Consider the following 19744-nt stretch of genomic DNA (forward strand, 5'->3'; position numbering starts at 1 on the left):
TGTCCCCAAGGCTGGGATTGGTCTGTGTACCATGGGCATCAGAATCGCCCTGAGAAGGGAGGAAGTAACAAGGCTGCAGACTCTAGGCCGCAGCAGAAATGTGGGCTTGGCTGGTTTGCAGGGAGCCTGAGAAACCTGTTCTCGGCAGTGCCAGGAGGCCCTGGTTCCCATCCTCCCTTGGCCTCAAACTATCCATTGGACAAACCCTAGTAGCTCTCTGGGACTCAGTTTTCCAATCCATGAAATGAGGCGATTTGACTGTTAGTGCTTCTTAAACTTTTCTTTTCCAAGCTACAGAACCTTTTATCGAAGGAAATTTTATTTGATCAGGGATCGTCTGATGACATAAACTAGATTCAAAGTTGCAGCAGCTCACCGACTCCATCTCCCTGCCAGTCTCAGTGCTCCCCCAGGAAACTCCAGGCCCTGAGGAGCTCAGTTAAAACCACCTGGATATTTCACAAGGCCCTGGGGCCTGCCATCTCCGTAGCACATAAAGCTGCAAACACTTAGATTTTTATTGAAGCCCTAAGATGCTGGTGAAAGGCTGGCTAGCCTAGATGATGGGTGCTGGGGTCCGTCTCCTGGCCCAGCTCAGGTCAAGGGGCTGTAGCCGCAGTAGAGCTGGGACAAGGTCCTGCTCAGAGCGGGTCCCAGATTCCTGCACGAAGAGAGAGGCTAACGAGGGTCAGGTCCTGGACCGCAGCCACTTCGGCCCCAGCCATTCCCTGCAGGTTCTGTCCCTGCCTCACCTTTGCAGCTGCCCACACTTGACGGTGCTCAGCAGCATCTCCTGCTCCTTGGGGGTGGCACAGGCATCATAGGCGGCCAGTAGGCTGGAGATGGGGTGGGGCATTTACAATGGCTGACGGCTGGCCCACTGAGCAGCTTGGGCCAAAGTCATGGGAGACAGGTAGGAAGGGGTCTGCACTGGCTAAAGGAGTCAGAACCACTTCGTACTTCCTGAACCTGGCATTCAAAGCTCTGCTCCATCCCACGCACCCTCCCTTCCTGTTCTCCAAGTTCTTGCCCAGTTTTTGTGGCCCAGCCCCTGCCCTGCGCCCGGCCCCCGCCAGCCCAAGATGCCTTCTCTGCTACACCAGGTGGAATGAAACCTCCCTCTTGTGGGCTCCCCCAACACCTGGGATACTGTCTGGTCCCGCCTGACACTGTCTTCCTTACTACCCAACCTCCCCAAGGTTCGGCTGAATCTGTCCACCTCGGGGCCTGCACAGCCCTCACGGAACCAAACCCTCCACCAAGCACTGGCTGAGCTGAAATCCATGCTGGGGGCAGGGGCAGGGCACCCCAGGGGCCTACCTGGCAGGGGTGCTGTACCGATCCACCAGGGCTGCTGCCTTCTCCCCACTCACTCCTCGAACCTGCATCAGCTGCCGGGCGAAAACCTCCCTCACAGACTGGGCCTGGGGTCAGGGGAGGACTGTATTAGGGGTCATCTGGGGCTGGACCACATTGAGGAGGATCTGGGCAGAGGCAGTACCTTGTTTTTGATGGCTCCTGCGTTGAAGTCATTGAAGGTGAGGAGTGAGCAGAGAGGATTTGGGGAGGGCCCAGATCCTGATTCGGGGTCCCCTGAGGTTCCCCAGGGGCGGCTGCGTAGGGTGTGGCCCTGAGGGGAGAGGGGACTGAGGCCAGGCCAGAGCTCTAGGGAAAACCCCCCAGCCAGTCCTTGCCGGATCCTAGGCCCCCGTGGGCCAACCGGAGAAACAGGGATCTCGCTCACCTTGCTGTCCTGGAGGGAGCACAGGGCCCAGGAAAGGGACCAGTGCAGACACATGCACCTGCTCACCTGGTAGAGTCTCTCCAGGCCCCGTGTCAAGAGGGCCAGGTAGGCAGCTGACTCCTTAATGTCTGCTGTGCGCTTCACGAAGAAGCCATCGATGACCTGGGGAAGAGGACCCAGCAGAGGGAGGTGCTCCTGGCCCGAGCCACAGACCACAGGGTCCCCTGCTAGTCTGGCCCTGCCCTCCGAGCTCACCTGAGTGTTGGTGACGGCCTGCAGCAGCGTGCTCTCGGGAAGGCTGAGGTTGTGCACTGAGCCATGCTCCTCCACGAGGTATACTCGGCGCCCCAGGCCGCAGCGCTTTAGCCTGAACTGGGGAAGCAGGGGGGAGGGGGGCGAGGGGGGAGGAAGGGACTGTAAGGCCTGGATGCCCTCTGCTGGCCCACCCATCGTGTCACTCAGCATCCCCATGGAACCCTGATCCCACCGATTCATCTTGTCCTCCCTAGTCTTTCTGCTTGTCTCAGAGTGACCTCCCCACCTTTGTTCATGCTGGTACTCTTGCATGGAAAGCCTGTCCACCACCTTTAATGATGCCCATTCTTCCAGCCTCCCTCAGCCCATACGGTCTCTCTAATTATGGGATCAGCCCAGGAGCCAGTACTGAGAAACAGCGGCTCCACTTCTGGAACTTAGGGCCTTGTTATGCCAGACTGAAGGGCCTGGACACTCCAGGGGTCTTTAATATGCTCCTCAGCCCAGCCAGACACCTGTGCACCTGCTGTGCCCCTGGAGGGGCCGAGGGGCAGCTCTCATAGGGTGTGGCTGGAGCTGTGGGAACTCTTCCTTGAGGCTACCCAGGAGTTGCCCCTGGGTTCCTCATGGCTGAGGAAACCCCAGAGCAGGCAGGAAGTAGTGGGTTCTGTGAGGCTGGTAAAGGAACCTTCTGTTCCCGGAAGCGGCCATCGATGATGCTGCTACACAGGTCATCCAGCCGCTTGCGCTCCACGATGTGGTCCAGGACTAGTTCCCCGGGTCTTGCTGCCGAGAGGCCAAGAAGGGTCCCATTGGCTCATGTCCCCCCACCCACCAGCCCTGCCTCTGACAACCACCTTACTGTCCACACCCCTTACATGGGTCTCTGGGCCTGGTCTCCTGTGCCACCCACACGAAGTCCCCAACATGCAGTTTGCGCACCATGTGGGTCACGTGCAGCCGCTGCAGCTGGCGGAGCAGCTCGGGCCTGTGCCCGGCCCTGGAATTGCGAGGTGGGAGGCTTAGGTCAGGGCAGGCCAGTGACAGCCCCCGGCACCCCCTCCCTCACTTCCCCCACCTCACTCACCCCTTGGCCTCGCCAACGTCCACACACAATAGCACCCTGTACTCTCCAGGCCTCAGCTCCAGCGGTGGCTGCTGGACACTGCCTTCACTGGCGCTGCTACAGGGAGGAGGGGGTTGTTGTGTGAGGCCAGAACCTCAGTGCCAAGGCAGTTTCCCTCCAAACCCAGTGGAAGTGGTGCAGCCACAGCTCAGCTGTAGGTGATGGGGACAGGGGTGGGGTGTTGGCCTCATTTCTGGGTCTCCTCCTGCTTCCCTTTTCTTCCCATCCCCCCTCTCCCTGCTCCCTTCCTCACAGCTCAGCTGAGGCCGATCCTGGCACTTCTGGCTCCTCCCCAGAGGGCTCCTCTGGCCCACTGCGCACATTCAGTGAGCTCAGGCCCTCTGACTCTGCCAACTTCTGGGCCAGCTCCAGACCCTGCGGGGTCAGTGAGTACCTGGTAGGCGGAGGAGACAAACACAGATCTCCCTTCTTCACTCATACCGGGCAGGCTCTCCTGCCTGCTGCTGGCGAGCGGGTCTCACCACGCCCTGGGCAACCTGTACAAATAAGTCCAGTGGCTCCCACCCCCAACACCCCAGGCTGTGTTCTTGCCCCTCAGGTCAGCTTCCTCTGGACCTGCCCAGGGCCATTTCTCAAGTCAAGTCTGCAATGCGCACGTCTCAGACAGACTTTCCTTCCTCCCAACTTTGTTTATATTGTTCCCTCCTCCCAGGGATGCCTTCCCTGCATCTCTACCCTCTGAATTCTAAGACCTGTCAAATGCTATGTTCTCAGCAAAGCCTTTCTGCTTGTCCAGTAACCTGTGGCACCTCACCCTCCCTGCTTGGTCTCTCAGACCCTCCTGCCCCCCCCCCCCTCCCCAGTGGGGCTTCTGGAGGTAAGGCCTCCCCCAACTTCAACATTATGAGACCTAGGAATTGCTAGGTGACTGCAGGCCCCACTCAGAACATCATGCATGATCCTCCTCCCACCACTTGGTCCTGCACCGCCTGTAGTTGACCCCACCTGGCTGGTTGGTGTGTCCTGTAGACCAGGTTCCTATGGAGAAGGGAGCGGAGGGCTGGCCAGGGTCCAGTCCTCCCAGGGGCCACCTGTCCACAGAAGAGGAGACCCTTAGAGAGCCCCTGGTGCTGCCGTGTGTCCAACTCCCTGTGCCCCATGCCACTTCTCCCAGGAAGGGCAGCCCCTGGCAGGCTCAGGGTTAGATCCAGAGCCACTGGGCCCCATCCTTCCCCCCTCAGTGCTCACCCTAGGAAACTCCTGGGCACACCTCTGCAGCAGCTCCTCCTTGGTTAGGCAGCTGTGGCCCCTAGGATTCTGTAATCAAGGCAGAAATGTAACCAAAGGAGGTTCGGTGCCGGCACCAGGCTCCTCCGGGAGCCTCCCGCCCCGCTGCCTTGGTTCCCGACTCCGGGTGCAGCGGCCCTCACCAGGTGTTCTCTATAGAGCAGCAACAGTACTGCTCGTGCTCCTGAGTGCCGAGCCGGCCAGTAGCTGCTAGAGCTTCCCACTTCGGGCTGGGATGGAACCTGAAAGGTACAGAGGGGCTTTGAACACAAAAGCCAGAGAGCCATGCATTGCAGACTTAATTCCTGGCGGGGCCGAGGTCCAGGTTTTATCTCAGCATGGCCCTGGATAAGTCACTCAGCTGCCTCTCGGGTTCCACATCTGTAAAATAGGCCAGATGGTGGGATGACCCCCTGCAAACCTGGGATGAGGCAGTAGAGCAGTGGTTCTCAACCTTGGCTGCACGTTAGAATCACCTGGGAATCTTTTTAAAATCCTGATTTCTGGGCCCCATCCTCCGGAAATTCAGTTTCTTTGTTATGGGGTGGGGCCACAACATTAGTAATAAAGAAACAGAATTTCCAGAGGATGGGGCCCAGAAATCAGGATTTTAAAAAGATTCCCAGGTGATTCTAATGTGCAGCCAAGGTTGGGAACCACTGCAGTAGAGGGTTGTGGGGAGGTGGTGTAATCGACCTGGCGCCGCCTCAGTTCTACCACCCACTGCAGGACAGAGGTGGTAACACAAGAAAACTCAGTAACAGCAACCCCCACAATTTACTGGGCGTGGCCTCCTAAATAGCTTGATCATGGAACTCTCCCAACGGACTCTATTATCAATCAACATACTCATCTACAGATGAGAAAACTAAGTTTCAGAAAGATACTCATTTGCCCAAGGCTAGGCATCACTGGTGGGGAGAGCTACACGTCTTCCTTCCATCCGAGTGCTCCCACTTCCCCGTTCCCCATCCTCACTGGCATGGAAGCCTCCGGGACTTCGGCAGGTGGCCATTCCGGGGCTGGACTCTTAGCTCCAGATGCATCTGGGGCACGATCACCTGCGGGAGCAGAAGAGAGTCAACCCCAGACCCCACGGAATCCAGAAATCCAGCAGGTGGGAGGGTTTCGGACACTGCCAGCTCGTCCGGTAGCTGAGAGCGGTGCGGCTCTGAGAGAGCCAGCCACTAGGCCAACGTCAAGCAGCAACTGGCACCGGAGTGGGGAGTTAAGGTATGCCAGGTGGTTGCGAAGGCTGCACTGTGGGAGGCTCCGGGGACCACCGACCCCTGCCTCCAGCGCTCACCGCCCGAAGATCGGTGCTGCTGCAGCCGCTGGTCCAGCATCCGGCAGAGCCCGTCTCCGAAATGCCGTAGGATCTTAGCTTCTTTGCCGCTGCGCAGGGGAAGCGGGTAACGCCGGAGAGATCGCAGCGCCTGGCGGGGGTACAGGGTACCGTAGCGGGTCAGGGCGGGCCTGGTCGTCTGGCCCCGCCAGCACCTGCCCCATCAGGCCGGGCCGAGACCCACCTTTTGAAATACGAATTGTGTGCGGCGCCCCCTGCTGGCTGCCTCGTCCCGCCACTCGGTCAGCCAACGTACAAAGAGCGGGTTGGGGCAAACCGGCAGCGGGCGTTTCCGGCCCAAGCGGACCGGCGCCGCCATGAGCCCCAAGGCTGGTCCTTTGGTGCCTCAAGCCGGTGGGACTGGGACGCCACCAGTTCTAGACAAAGGATTCGAACACCTGGCTCAGATGGGCGAGGGCGGGACCTCTCCCAACTCGCTGTCCGACGAGGGTCACTAACTAGAGAATAGCCTCCCGCTGCCCTCCCGCCCCTGCACTGCAGAGACTTACAGTGCTCTCCCTAAGGTCTTCCAGCCACCTCCCCCCACCCCCCGCCCCTTCAGTCTTTTGGACGCGTCCCACCCCGGCCCCCGGAGCCTAAACCCGTCCCTTCTCCCTCTACGGATTCTAGAGCGGTCTCTGTGCAGGCGATGGAGAGAACAGCGCCCCCTTGCGGCCCGGAGGGCTGGCTGGGGCGGCGCTTAACCAAGTAACCTGAGGCTGTCAGTTTCAGCCTCGCCGTAGCGGAGGAGGCCGGAGAAAGAAACTGGGCTTGGGAAGGGCTGGACCGGTGCGGGGTGGGGGACAAACAGGTGCAGGTATGTTTTCAATAGAGATGTCTAGGAAGGTGTACAGGGCATAAGGACACAAAAGTAACGCGGTAGGAGCTGAAGGACCCTCTGAGGAAATGGTGATCCCGAGCTGGGGCAGAGGAAACGACACAGGGCAATGGGGCAGGGGTGCGAAGTCGAGGACGTACAGGGAAGGCCAAAGGACTGTGGGAGGGGGACAGAGGGCAAGTAGAAGGGGAACAAGTAAGAGGTGCTGGGCATCCTGGCAGGTGAGGGGGTGGTGGCCGGGATCAGCAGGTCGTTAGATTTGGAGGAGCAGGTAAGAAGCAAGACATGGGTGGAAGGAAACACTTTGACGATATGCGATTCATTGGATCCTCGGTGAGGTTTCAGATGAAATCTATGCAAAGAGGTCCCATGTTGAGAGACAATACGTTCTTGTGTGAAATGTTTAGCATATTCACGAGGAGTTAGAGCACCAGGGTATCTATCCGCCAGGGAGTGGGAGCAGCCCCCAGCAGCAGTACTGGAAGTCACGAGGTGCTGGCCCGGGTCAGCCGCCCCTTCAGACTCCGCCCAGCCGCGACCCTACTCCTCCAGCGGACTCAGAATTCCCGCCTCCCTCCCGACGCTGCCTTATAAGGAGCCTCCAGCCAGCTTTAGGGTTGGTCCCGCCCCCTCTAGTCTCTTGTCCTAATAAGGACATCTAGGGCATCCCGCGGCTAGGGGCGGGCGGGAGCGTCTCCAGGGTAACTGCGGTATCGCCCTTCCCCTCCCAGTTGCTCTTGGAAACTCCAAGGCTTAAGAAAGGTGGAGCCAGCTTCTTCAGGCTGGGTCGCTAGCAAGAGTCGGGGGTCGAGCAGCGGCCTTCACCTGTGGCTTCGCGTAGCTCGGTTGGTGGGCGGTGCGGCGCAAAGTCCCTGACTACAACCCCCAGCATGCTCTGCGAGGTACCCCACTCCGGGCACTGATCCCCAGATAATGAAAACCCGGCTTCCACTTGTGACTTCAGTAGTCCTAGTTCCCCTGTTTGCGACCCTGTTTTCTCTGCCTGTACACTGCGGCAAGGGTCATTGTTCGAGGCCAACAAAATCTTCCGGAGCCTCCGCCCCAGTTTCTTTTTTGTGAAGCTTATGTTCCTGCAGAGCTTGTCTCAATTTTTGTACGTTTAATCATATTCCTGGTTATCAACTCGAGAACAAGATTTAATACCTATTTCCTCTGTTGACTGTCTAGCAAAAGGCACATAATCCTTGAATTGAATGCACAAACCCCTGCCCTTCTCCTTTTATTGCCTCGTGAATTTGCCAAACACTTAAAACAAAAACAAAGCTATTTATAAAATTTTCCTTGTAGTCTTTTCCCTTTTATTTTGCTTAAGTTGCATATGGTATCTTCTCAGGAGACAAGACTGTCTTTGCACATGGAGAGTGCCCAATGAATGTTTATTAGATTGAAGACACCTTATACTTGACGATACTCCTTGATCAAGGACTGGATTCCAAGCCAATGAATAGTTGCTTCAATTCAGAAAAGAAAATGGTAACTCACTGAAAATTTTCAAACCAAGGAACCCTAAAAGTACCAACATAGTTCTTAAGAAAAACCGTTTCGCAAAATTCGGGAAGTCTGGGCTCCTTTTCAGGTCTATTAAGGAGCGCCGACACCTTTCTCGGTTCATAATGTTTCCTGGGAAACTCGACCAATAGGCGCGCGCTCCGCGCCATAGCCCCGCCTCTCTCGGACTACATTTCCCAGTATGCAATGTGGCCGGCGGACGGTGCAGCATCCTCGGACTTCATTACCCGTCGGCCAGCAGTGGGAGCGCCGGAAGCCAGCCCCGCCCCTCATTGTGCGGTTCATACTAAACGGAAGGGGCCGGGAGAGGCCGCGTTCAGTCGGATCCCGGCAGCAGCTGCAGCGGCACTCGTCTTTCCAGGCTCTTCTTGCTATCTCCTTTAGCTTCCGGAAACATGGTGAGCGCTAGGCTACGGTGCCTGAGGGGAGGCGGCTGCGAATCGGTCGGCTGAGCGCGCGGGAGGTAATGGGGCGGGGGGCGTCATCGGCACCCCCTCCCCCAACTCCCCAAGCGGGATGAGGGTCTCGCTGAGGGGCGGTCGGTGTTGGGATGCGCGTGCGCGTCCGTGGGCGCAGGGGAGGGCCGGCTTCAACGTCGCTCGCGCGCCCCCTGGGCTCCCTTCCCCTCCCCCACCCCGCTGGTGCGCCCGCGCGGACACCGGCCGTGGGGGAGGGGTCCGGGGTGCGCGCGTGCCCGCCCCTCATGGAGCAGCTTGTGTTGCGCGCCGCGGCGGGGCCGAAGTGAGTCGGTTCACGGGAACGCGCGCTCGACGGGAGCACGCGGTATCCAAACTCGACCCGGGGGCGGCAAAGGAAAAGCGCGCGAGCGGTCTTGGCGCGCGCGCGCCCCACCCAAGGGCTGTTCCTGTCTCCGCGTCACCCTCCCGTGGCAGGCGGGTCTGCCCGAGAGCAGGTGGTAGGGATGCCCGCGCCCAGCAGGGACTGGGGCGGCGGGGTCCGGGCGCGAGCGCCTGGGATTAGGGGATTGCTGGCCCGCTTCACTGAGCGTACACCACGGAGGCCACGGCCCTGCCTGCGAGCGAGCGAGCGCATAAAGCGAGCTGGGCTCCCCGCCGTATACACCCTGCAAAGGCTGGAACGGTTGGCGCGTGCGCACACGCTCAGGTCTGGCCGCTCGGCCCAGAACCCTGGACGAGCGGGGCCCTCGGCTTTCCCGGATGGGCCCTGAGGGTGGAGCCTCGTTTAGGGAAGTGACCCAGGCGGGCACCGCCCGGAAACCTCCCCGCCCCGTGTTCGGCCCCAAGGCTGCGAGAACCGGAGGTCTTGTAACTTGCCAGGGTGGCTGATATGCCGGCCGGCAAAGGCGAGTCTTTGGGGTTGAGACCCTGTAAGTGCTGCCGCCTTTGGGTAGGGTTTCTCTCGGAGGAGGCCGAGCCGAGCTGATGTCTTTCCTCCGCCTACTCCGGAAGCGGCTGAGTCACGTGGTCCACTTCCTCTGCAGTTCCGGGAGGGGGGCGAGGCCGATTTCGCCGTGGACAGCCCGTTCCGGGTGTCCCCCAACACTACCCACCATAGAAGTTTGGAGGGCTTTGAAGTACCGTGGGCCCTTAGCTTGGCCTGTTTACTTTTATCGACGACCTTTGGGCCTGTATTTTTTTCCAGAGGACAGGGAATTGTCGGGTAGGGCCGTAATTAGGGGTTGTAATTTTTGCTTTGGTTGAGAAAACTCCAGCAGAGAAGAGGATAATTTGCGTAATAACTGTATTGAGCAGTTCTGATGAACTTTTCAGAACTGTTGAGCACATTTGGTGTCCCATCTAACACTGTGGTGTGTCTGTGGCCCCTCCGTCTGTCTAAATCAGCACTTTCATCCAAAAGCTGAGATTGAGTACTGTGAGTAGGAAAGGAGTCAGCAGCCTGTGGAGTCTTGATTCTGCGCTAATGTCTCAGCCAGGGCTCTGCTTCCCACAGGTCTTTAATGGTTAGCCTGTAAGATGTCAGGGGGGAGGAGTGGTGCTGAATTAGGTGATCAGAATTCTCCTCCATGGCTGCTGCTCTGGCGTTGTGTCCCATCTGGTTCTTTGATAGTGGCTTGGGTGGGAAAATAGGGTCACTTGTTTTGGGAAGGGGATTAATGACCTCTTGGGGCTGAGGACTATCCTATTTTGGCATGCAGACGGAACTAAGAAAGCAAAGGAGGGACTTCAGGGGGAGCCCCAGAAATATTCCTTACGGGATGTGTGTGGCTTGTCCCCCCCCAGGCCTCTGGTGTGGCTGTCTCTGATGGAGTCATCAAAGTTTTCAATGACATGAAGGTACGTAAGTCCTCAACACCAGAGGAGGTGAAGAAGCGCAAGAAGGCGGTGCTCTTCTGCCTGAGTGAGGACAAGAAGAACATCATTCTGGAAGAGGGCAAGGAGATCCTGGTAGGTGATGTGGGCCAGACAGTAGACGACCCCTACGCCACTTTCGTCAAGATGCTGCCGGACAAAGACTGCCGTTATGCCCTGTATGACGCAACCTATGAGACCAAGGAGAGCAAGAAGGAGGACCTGGTGTTTATCTTCTGGTGAGCTCCTCAGTGCAGGCACTTCTCTGTGTCACCTGTCCTAGCTCTGCCCTGCCCTTTCTCAGGATGGGAAATCTGTGGCTCCTGATTAACCAGAGGTGTGTGTTTTGGGGGAGGGAGAACACTTGTCTATGAGGAACTTGATGAAAGCTTGAATGCTCGGAGCTAGCCCAAGTGTTTTCTGGAAGTCCTCTATAGTTTGAGGACACTTCCTAGACTCGAGGGGGTTTTGCTGCAAATTTTCTATTTCCCTCCAGGGCTCCTGAGTCTGCGCCTCTTAAGAGCAAAATGATCTATGCCAGCTCCAAGGATGCCATCAAGAAGAAGCTTACGGGTAAGGGCCACATGTGCTTCTGCTCGTCTTGGCTGCAGGGTGGGGTGCCTGGCATGGCAGAAGTGGTTCTGGCCCCTCTTTCTTGCCTGTTTGGAAAGTAACCTTGTCCCTTCCCCTTCCATCTTTTCTGATTGGCTCCTTCCCGGCCATAACATTCCCCCTTTTTCCCCACAGGGATCAAGCATGAATTACAAGCAAACTGCTACGAGGAGGTCAAGGACCGCTGCACTCTGGCAGAGAAGCTGGGGGGCAGTGCTGTCATCTCCCTGGAGGGCAAGCCTTTGTGAACCCCCTCCAGCCCCCTGCCTGGAGCATCTGGCAGCCCCAGACCTGCCTGTGGGGGGGTTGCAGGCTGCCCCCCTTCTGCCAGACCGGAGGGGCTGGAGGGATCCCAGCAGGGGGAGGGCAATCCCTTCACCCAGTTGCCAAACAGCCCCCCACCCCCTGGACCTTCCTTCTCCCTCCACCCCTGACGGTTCTGGCCTTCCCAAACAGCTTTTGATCTTCTGATTCCTCTTGGGTTGAAGCAGACCAAGTCCTCCCTACCCCAGGCACCCCAGTTTTGGAGAGGGCCTGTATTTTTTTTAACGACACCCCTACTTGCAACCTGTTCCCCCCCTTTCCCATGCTGCCAACTTCTAACCGCAATAGTGACTCTGTGCTTGTCTGTTTAGTTCTGTGTATAAATGGAATGTTGTGAAGATAACCCCTCCCCATGCTGCCTGGTTCCCCTCCCCTTTTCCACCTGGCCTCGGCCACTCGTGGAAGCAGGACCAGTAAGGGACCCTTAATTAAAAAAAAAAAAAAAGGAAGAAAAACAACAATAAAAAGCCTCACTTAATTAAAGGTTGTTTGTTTCAGGATTGGGGTCCAGGGGATCTTGGGGCAATAGGCTAGGAGAATGAGCAGAATCTTTTCTATACCTCTGCCCTGGCAGGTTTGGCTCAGTGGATAGAACATCAGCCCTTGGACTGAAGGGTTTCGGGTTTGATTCTGGACAAGGGCACGTACCTCGGTTGCAGGCTTTGTCCCTGACCCTGGTTGGGGTGCATGGGGGAGGCAACCAATCTCTGTGCCTCTTGTATCGATGTTTCTCTGTGTCTCTCCCCCTTCCTTCCACTCTGTCTAGACATCAATGGGAAACATATCCTCGGATTAGCATTAACAAAAATTTTTTAAAAATAATCCTTACCTCCAACCAGCCCATACCCTCATCTGGCCTCCATTACTGGCCAAGTCCCTTCTGACAATTGCCACTCATGCTACAGGTGGTGTCACAGCTGGTACCAGACTGGCTATTTAGGAGGTACCTGAGCCAGGATATATCTGCAGGGGGCCTTCCCCGCAAAAGGGGCTTTATGCCTGAACTGCTTTCTTCTATAGCCTTGACCCTGGTGGGTGACAGGGCAGTGAGGCCCCTTCTCTGATCCTGTGCTCAGTCCTTCCCAGATGTGGGCTGTGAGATGGCAAGTCACAGGTTACCCTTTGAGGTACGTTCTCCACCTTCAGGATTATTTTTGCTGTTTTCTCTCCCTTCCCTGAATGGCTGACTTATTTATGAGGGCTAGGTCTAGCGGCTGCTATGAGTCAGAAGCCAAGTTGAGCCTTTGGCCTGCTGTAAATGTGGCTGGAGTCCAGGGTGGGGCTAACCAGGTGGAGCTCAGGACTTCAGACCCAGGTGTCTTGGGCTCTGCCTTTCTGTTTAATCAAGGGGGGTGTTGGCTAGAGGTTGAATCCTTTTGCCAGCAATGCTGTGAGTTCTCCAACCTGTAATTTAGGCTTTAACCTGTCCTAGGCATGGTAATGTGGGATTTATACCCCCCTCCATTCCAATCTAAAAACCTAGAGTTGGACCTGATTCCTTGGAACTTGCCAGTATCCGTGGGAGGCAGGAAGGGGTAGTTCCATTTTACTGTTTAGAAAATGGGTATAGAGGATTTGCCATCTGTGGTCCATTCCTTGACTGGCCCTGGATTCTAAGTACTGGGTCTTGCACCTTCCCATGGAGTCTGTTGGTTCTCTGGAAAATGGCTGAGGATGCTTGTGGGGTGCTCCCTGTGTTCCCCCAGGATCTGGTCTCCATAGTGCCCTGGTAGAGGGTGTGCCTGGTGGTCCCTGAAACTGGGAAGTAAGGGTAAAAGCAGGCCTCTTCGTTACAAGACCAGGCTCTTTATGAACAGGCTGCTCTGCTTGCTTGTGGACAAGTATGGTACCCACGCTGCCCTATTCTCTTGCAGGGCCTAGCACCTGGCATGGGTGGGGCTTGGGCTTGCCTGCCCTGGGAGGTTATGGGCATGGCCAGTGGCTGCTGTGGGTGGGGAAGGAGGCACCTTGCTGGGGAGGGAGGTCTGGGAGACTTGTCATTAAATGGCTCAGAGCCGGATCTGGCTGCTCTAAGGCTTCCCTTTGAGGGTGACAAGGGTGTTCCAGAGAACAGTGTGATAGCCTGCAGAGGAGAAAGGTCCCAGATGTCCCTGGCCTGTGCCACCATGCTCCCTGAGACAGGGTGTTGTCTCCATGTACCTCAGATCACTCCCCTCATCCCGTGCCTCAACAGTAACAGTTGCCATTTATTGAGGGCTTTGTTAAGGGCAGGGTCCTGGCCCCAGATTGGGAAACATGGCCCTGAACCTCAGTTGGGACTGCTCAAGGCTGCTCTCAGACACTTGGCAAAGAACTTGGAGGGTTGGAGGTGAGGTAGCAAGAAGGCTCAGTGAGGCCGGAGGGCTCACCTTGGTATGCTTGAGCTCCAGCTCCGCCAACTTTGTGGCAAGAGGCGACACGGAGGGACTTGGTGTCCATGTCTGGAGAGGGGCGGGGAGAGGAATGCCGTGGCTTTCAGTCCCCATCCCTGGTTCCTCGTGCGTGCCTTGGCATTATCAATTGGCAGGGCCCCCAGCCACCGGTACAGCAGGTCCTGGGGCCAGCAGGCACACAGGGTCACTTGGTCACTGCCCTTCCCTCCTTGGCTGCTCTAGTCCCACTGGCCTCTAGCCCTGAGGTCTGCTCTGGGGCCATCTCACCTTGGCTGCCTGTGAGTCTCCCATGTATCGCACCATGTCTGACAGCTTTGGGTTCTTGTCTGAGGCCACTTGGCCCTCCATCTTGTGATTCAGGAAGGTGGCTGGAGAGGGAGCTTGCTGAGGAACAGCTAAGGGCTGGGGGCTACTACTCATAAATATCCATCATCGTTTGATAACTATTAGGTGAAACCCTGATGTTCAGGCCAGGGAAGGCTTCACATACGAGGTGGGATCTGATCTGGATCTTGGGGGTTGGGTAGGAATGAGACAACCACCAAAGGTTTTGCAGGTGTGCAAATCTGGTATGAGCTTGGGTAGCAGGAAGCTCAGTGGGAACCCTTGGATGGCAGTGGCCAGTTTGTGCTTTATGTCTTGGGCAGTTTCTGGAAGGGACAGGGTCACTGAAGGGTCTTGAGCAGGGAAGAGATGTGGTCCAACACATTTTAGAAAGACTGGCGCACACCAGTGACTCTTGGAGAAGAGTTCGGAAAGAGTAGATCTGGGGCAGGATGTTGGCAGCACAGTGCAGACTGCCAGAGGCACAGGCACATCCCTGTAAATGCCTCGCCCGGCCCCGTTCCCATCCTCCATCACCACACACACTTGAGGCTGGATCTCTGTCTCCACTCACCTCTTTATTAAACTAGTCTGGAGGGTAAGTCAAGAAGTCATGAAGATTCCAAAATTATCCTGGAGCTTTACCCATTCCCAGGATTCTTCCCTGCAAGGGATCCTTGTGTGGCCTTTCAACGTAGAAGGCAGTACTCACACTTCCGTCTTTCAAAGAATTCTGCCAATTTGAGGCAGCTCCTAAGAGGCAGTGGGGAGGAGTTAGGGCAGGGGCCTTACGTGGCTGCTTAAAGCTTCCCAGTCCTTACCCCACCCCTGGGGAAATCTCCCTCTCCTGTTTCCCAGCTCCCACCTAGAGCAGAGAGATAGGTTTCCACAGATGAACCTATAGAGAAAGGGCAGCAGGGGGGTGAGGGAATCCTCACACTTGTTTATATATATCTTTATTGACTTCAGAGAGGAAGGGATAGAAACATCAATGATTAGAATCATTGACTGGCTTCCTCTTGCATGCCCCCTACTTGGGGCCAATCCCACAACCGGTGCATGTGCTCTGACGGAGAACTGAACTGTGACCTCCTGGTTCATAGGTCAACACTCAACCACTGAGCCACGCCAGCTGGGCATTTCTCACCTTTTTAAAAAATATATATGTTTTATTGATTTTTTACAGCAAGGAAGGGAGAGGGATAGTTAGAAACACCGATGAGAGAGAAACATCGATCAGCTGCCTCCTGCACACCCCCTACTGGGGATGTGTCCGCAACCAAGGTACATGCCCTTGACCGGAATTGAACCTGGGACCCTTGAGTCCGCAGGCCGACGCTCTATCCACTGAGCTAAACCGGTCAGGGCCACTTCTCACCTTTTTAGCTGGTTGACTTCCTGTGTTCCCAGACAACTTAGTGAAGGAATAGAATAGGAATAGAATTGTCTGCCAGGCCTCCATCAGAACCCATTGGTCTGAATGTCAAGCCTCACCTCTGGTGTTTGTGGCCATGGACAGACACAGGGCATTCCCACTCTCTTCTCTCCTGGGGAACCAAACCACCAGGGAGAGGGGGCAGGGAATCCAGGGCTCCTTGGGCCCTGTGTACACTTGTGGGGGTGCATGACTCAGTCTTCTCGCAGGCAGGCATCCCGGACGTGGGTGTGGTATTCCAGCAGGAAGGTCCTCTTGGTCAAAGTCATCCACCTAAGGGAGTAAGATAAAATCCACTGTGACCAAGAGCATGGCACCACAGACAACCAAGAGTGGCACAATCTTCCTCTAGGCCAGGCCCCACAGTGGCTTTCCTCCCACTGCCACCCTTAGCTTCGATCTTTCCTGTGGATCTAAGGCCCTGGGGTGAATCCAGAAAGCAGCCCCACAGCTTGTCACCCTGAGCCCTGACATGCCAGTGATGAGGGCTTCATCTGCAGACTTCACAATACAGTAGGTCCTTGGGTTACCTCAGAGATCCGTTCCGACAGCACGACATAACACGATTTTCGCCGTAAGTCAGAACCCACCTACCTAAGCACCTACGTCACTCACATGGAGCACATACACAGCAGTAATGAAATGAAACAGTAAGAAAACTTTAAAAGATAACAATTCCTGACCTATACTTGTGGTAAATCCTATACAATAAAAGCCTAATATGCAAATTGTCCCCTCAACCGGGAGTTCAACTGGGAGTTAACCAGGTGGCGGTGGCAGGCTGCCAGGGGAAGGGAGGCCCCAGCCAGCAGCCGGCAGCTGCTAGGGACCCTACCTGTGTAAATTTAGTGCACTGGGCCTCTAGTAAATAATGAAAAAACATAAAAGCACATATGTACATACGTTGAAATGATGGAACTTTTTTTTTTTATAAATAAATGGGGGATGGCAACGTAACCATGAAACGACGTACGTCAAATCCGACATAACCCGAGGACAGCCTGTATTCCTCAGAAAACCCCCAAGGATCTCCTTTCTGTTCTTTCCTCCGGTACTCAGCTGAGGCACACGTGGGGAGGGTATGATGTTGGAGTGGGTATTTGCACCTCCCACTGCAGGCACATGCCACTGCAGAGCTGACGAGAGGCTTCAGCCCGCCTAGAGCCCGGCCTCTCACCCCTAGGGGTGATCCCTGTGCTCTAGCCCAGCTCACATCCTGGCTGTATTCCAAAAAGTCAAAGAAGTGGTTTTGTGGCAGGGTGGGGTGGGCCTCCAGGTGCTGCAGAAACACTTTCATGCATCACAACTGTCACAGGCTTTGGCACACATTGGGGACCACTATTCTGACTAATATCGCCATAGATCTTGAACTTCATAAACATGTGATTGTACAGTATATACTTTTTTTGTGTCCATGTTCTTTGTGAGACACATAAATGTTGAGTGCAGCAGTTCTTTTTTATTGCTATGTAGTATTCCATTATATGAATATCTCATAGTTTATGTATCCATTCTACATTTGCTCAAGTTTGTGGTTATTATGAATAAAGCTACCATGAACATTTTTGTATGTCTTTTGAGGGACTTAAATACTAATTTCTATTGGGTATGAGAATTGCTTGGCCATAAGGAAGTCATGTGTAAAATGCTTTCATAGATAATCCAAAAGAATTTTCCAACATAACTGTACTAATTTATACTTATGCCAGCATTGTATGGAAGTTCCAGTTGCACCACATCCTTGCCAACACTTAGAGAACTGTTAGTCCTTTTTATTTTAGCCATACGAGGGTGGTAAGATAATAGCACGCTATTATCCCTGGGGAGGAATGACCTTGAATTTGTAATCCCTGGGGAGAGATGACCTTGAACACCACTTTAGGTACCCGTTGGCCATTTGGATATCTTCTTTCGGTAAAATGCCTATTCGAATCTTTTGTTCCTCCCCTAACCTCCTTTATAAAATGCTATTCTTATTGATTTGTAGGAACTCTTTATATATACTAAAGACAAGCCCTTTGTCAGTTATATGTGTTGCCAATATTTCCTACTTGCCTTTTTACTCTTTTAATGACTTATAATTTACAGGCTCAATATATCAGATTTTTCTTTTATGATTAAGGATTTTTGTGTACTCTTGAAGAAACTTTTGCCTACTCCAAGGTCATGAAGATATTCTATTTTTTCTTCAAAAATTAATAGTTTTAGCTTTGATATTTAGGCCTATGATCCATTTTCTATTAATTTTCTATGTAATTTAGGTTATGATCCATTTTTGCCATATAAACAACCAGTTATTTTAGCACTTTTTAAAAAAAGACTGTGTTGCCCTGGCTGGTTTGGCTCAGTGGATAGAGCATTGGCCTGAGGACTGAAAGTCCCGGGTTTGATTCTGGTCAAGAGCATGTGCCCCAGTGGCGGGCCCAAGCTTCAGTGGGGGGGCATGCAGGAGGCAGCCAATCAATAATTCTCTCTCATCATTGATGTTTCTATCTCTCTCTCACCCTCTCCCTTCCTCTCTGAAATCAATAAAAATAGCCAAACCGGTTTGGCTCAGTGGATAGAGCGTCGGCCTGCAGACTGAAGGGTCCCAGGTTCGATTCCGGTCAAGGGCATGTACCTTGGTTGCGGGCACATCCCCAGTGGGAGGTGTGCAGGAGGCAGATGGTCGATGTTTCTCTCTCATCGATGTTTCTAACTCTCTATCCCTCTCCCTTCCTCTCTGTAAAAAATCAATAAAATATATTTTAAAAAATAAAAATAAAATAAAAATATAAGTAAGTAAGTAAGTAAATAAATAAATAAGTAAATAGACTGTGTTGCCCTCGCCAGTGTGGCTAGGTTAGTTGGAGCATCTTCCCGTACACCAAAAGGTCAGGGCACATACCCAGATTGCAGCTTCCATACTCGGTTCAGAGCCATTTGGGAGGCAACCGATCAATATTTCTCTCTCCCCCTTCTCCCTTTCTTGACTTTTTAAATCATTTTTTTCTCCCTCTCTTTTTAAAAAAATATATTTTATTGATTTTTTACAGAGAGGAAGAGAGAGGAATAGAGTTAGAAACATCGATCAGCTGTCTCCTGCACACTCCCTACTGGGTATGTACCGGCAACCACGGTATAGGCCCTTGACCGTAATTGAACCTGGGGCCCTTGAGTCTGCAGGCTGACGCTCTATCCACTGAGCCAAACCCATTAGGGTTTTTCTCCCTCTCTTGAGATATCATTTGGATTTTCCTATTATTCTGTGTATGTGCTGAATTTCCTTGATTTTCAGACGGTAAACAACCTTGCATTCCTGGAAGAACACTTAAAAAAAAATGTATATATATATATATTGATTTCAGAGAGGAAGGGGGGAGAGAGAGAGAGAGAAACATCAATGATGAGAGAGAATCATTGATCAGCTGCTTCCTGCTCATCCCCCACTGGGGACTGAGCCCACAACTGGGGCATGTGTTCTGACCAGGAATCAAACTGTAACCTCCTGTTTATTGGGTCAACGCTCAACCACTGAGCCACACTGGCCAGGCAGAACACTTTTGTTATAAAGTACTAGAAGCCTGATGCACGAAATTCATGCAAGTGTAGGCCTATCTTCTCCTGGCTGCCGGCACCGGCTTCCCTCGGGCACCCGGGACTCGGCTTCCCTCACAGCCCCAACTTCGTCCAGAAGGACATTTGGTCTAATTAGCATATTATGCTTTTATTATTATAGATTATTTATAAAATATTTTGCTTATTCAACTTGATAATATTTTGTTTGTGATTTTTGCATTTATGTTCACAGAGAGATTAACCTGCATTTTTCATTTCTTGTAATGTTTGTGACAAGCGTTTTGGTAAAATATACATAACATACAATTTACCATTTTAATCTTTTTTTGTTTTGTTAATCCTCACCTGAGGATATTTTTCCCATTGATTTTTAGAGAGAGTAGAAGGGAGGGGGTGAGAGAGAGAGACATTGATATGAGAGAGATACATCATTTGGTTGTCTCCTGCACTGGCCTGACCTGCAACCCAGGGATGTCAAGGATGGACCACAAATCTAATTTCAAAATAAAGAACAGAGAGGATCCAGAGACATGGCAGCATGGAACAGAATGTGGAATCTCAGAGGGAAGGTGGGGGAGGTAATCAACCAAAGACTATATATATATATACACACTCATGGAGGGATAGAGAGAGAAACATCGATGAGAGGAACATCGTTTGCCTCCTGCACATACCCCTACTGGGGATTGAGGCCGCAATGACTGGGAATCGAACCAGCGAC

At 53.8% G+C, this 19744-nt stretch overlaps 2 protein-coding genes and 1 long non-coding RNA gene across 6 annotated transcripts; 1 reads left to right on the forward strand and 2 right to left on the reverse strand.

The window, feature by feature from the left end:
* Positions 1–265: 265 nt before the first annotated feature.
* Positions 266–6327, reverse strand: MUS81 (MUS81 structure-specific endonuclease subunit). 3 transcript variants are annotated; one of them, XM_059710053.1, is made up of 17 exons: positions 6228–6327; positions 5903–6095; positions 5680–5809; positions 5352–5434; positions 4517–4615; positions 4335–4403; positions 4092–4177; positions 3379–3519; positions 3087–3182; positions 2878–2999; positions 2688–2785; positions 2000–2116; positions 1811–1906; positions 1502–1630; positions 1321–1424; positions 753–836; positions 266–661 (listed from the first exon to the last, which is right to left on the reverse strand). In XM_059710053.1, the coding sequence occupies exons 2-17, from the start codon at positions 6035–6037 to the stop codon at positions 595–597; spliced, it is 1656 nt and encodes a 551-aa protein (XP_059566036.1). In that variant the 5' UTR covers positions 6038–6095; positions 6228–6327; the 3' UTR covers positions 266–594. The 3 variants fall into 3 exon arrangements, with proteins under 3 accessions (XP_059566036.1, XP_059566037.1, XP_059566038.1); XM_059710054.1 differs by having other exon boundaries at positions 266–678; positions 5903–6275; XM_059710055.1 differs by lacking the exon at positions 1502–1630 and having other exon boundaries at positions 5903–6275.
* Positions 6328–8329: 2002 nt separating this feature from the next.
* CFL1 (cofilin 1) lies at positions 8330–11796 on the forward strand. Its single transcript, XM_059710057.1, has 4 exons — positions 8330–8484; positions 10309–10616; positions 10874–10950; positions 11125–11796. Exons 1-4 carry the CDS (start codon positions 8482–8484, stop codon positions 11235–11237), a joined length of 501 nt encoding a protein of 166 aa, XP_059566040.1. The 5' UTR covers positions 8330–8481; the 3' UTR covers positions 11238–11796.
* A 2302-nt stretch (positions 11797–14098) lies between these two features.
* Positions 14099–17467, reverse strand: LOC132241403 (uncharacterized). 2 transcript variants are annotated; one of them, XR_009454490.1, is made up of 3 exons: positions 17343–17450; positions 15409–16978; positions 14099–15177 (listed from the first exon to the last, which is right to left on the reverse strand). It is a non-coding gene; the product is annotated as an uncharacterized LOC132241403 (long non-coding RNA). The 2 variants fall into 2 exon arrangements; XR_009454491.1 differs by lacking the exon at positions 14099–15177 and having other exon boundaries at positions 15188–16978; positions 17343–17467.
* Between the last annotated feature and the right edge of the window lie 2277 nt (positions 17468–19744).

This window comes from Myotis daubentonii, chromosome 9, assembly GCF_963259705.1.
Source record: "Myotis daubentonii chromosome 9, mMyoDau2.1, whole genome shotgun sequence".
In the NCBI taxonomy this organism is placed as follows: Eukaryota; Metazoa; Chordata; class Mammalia; order Chiroptera; family Vespertilionidae; genus Myotis; species Myotis daubentonii.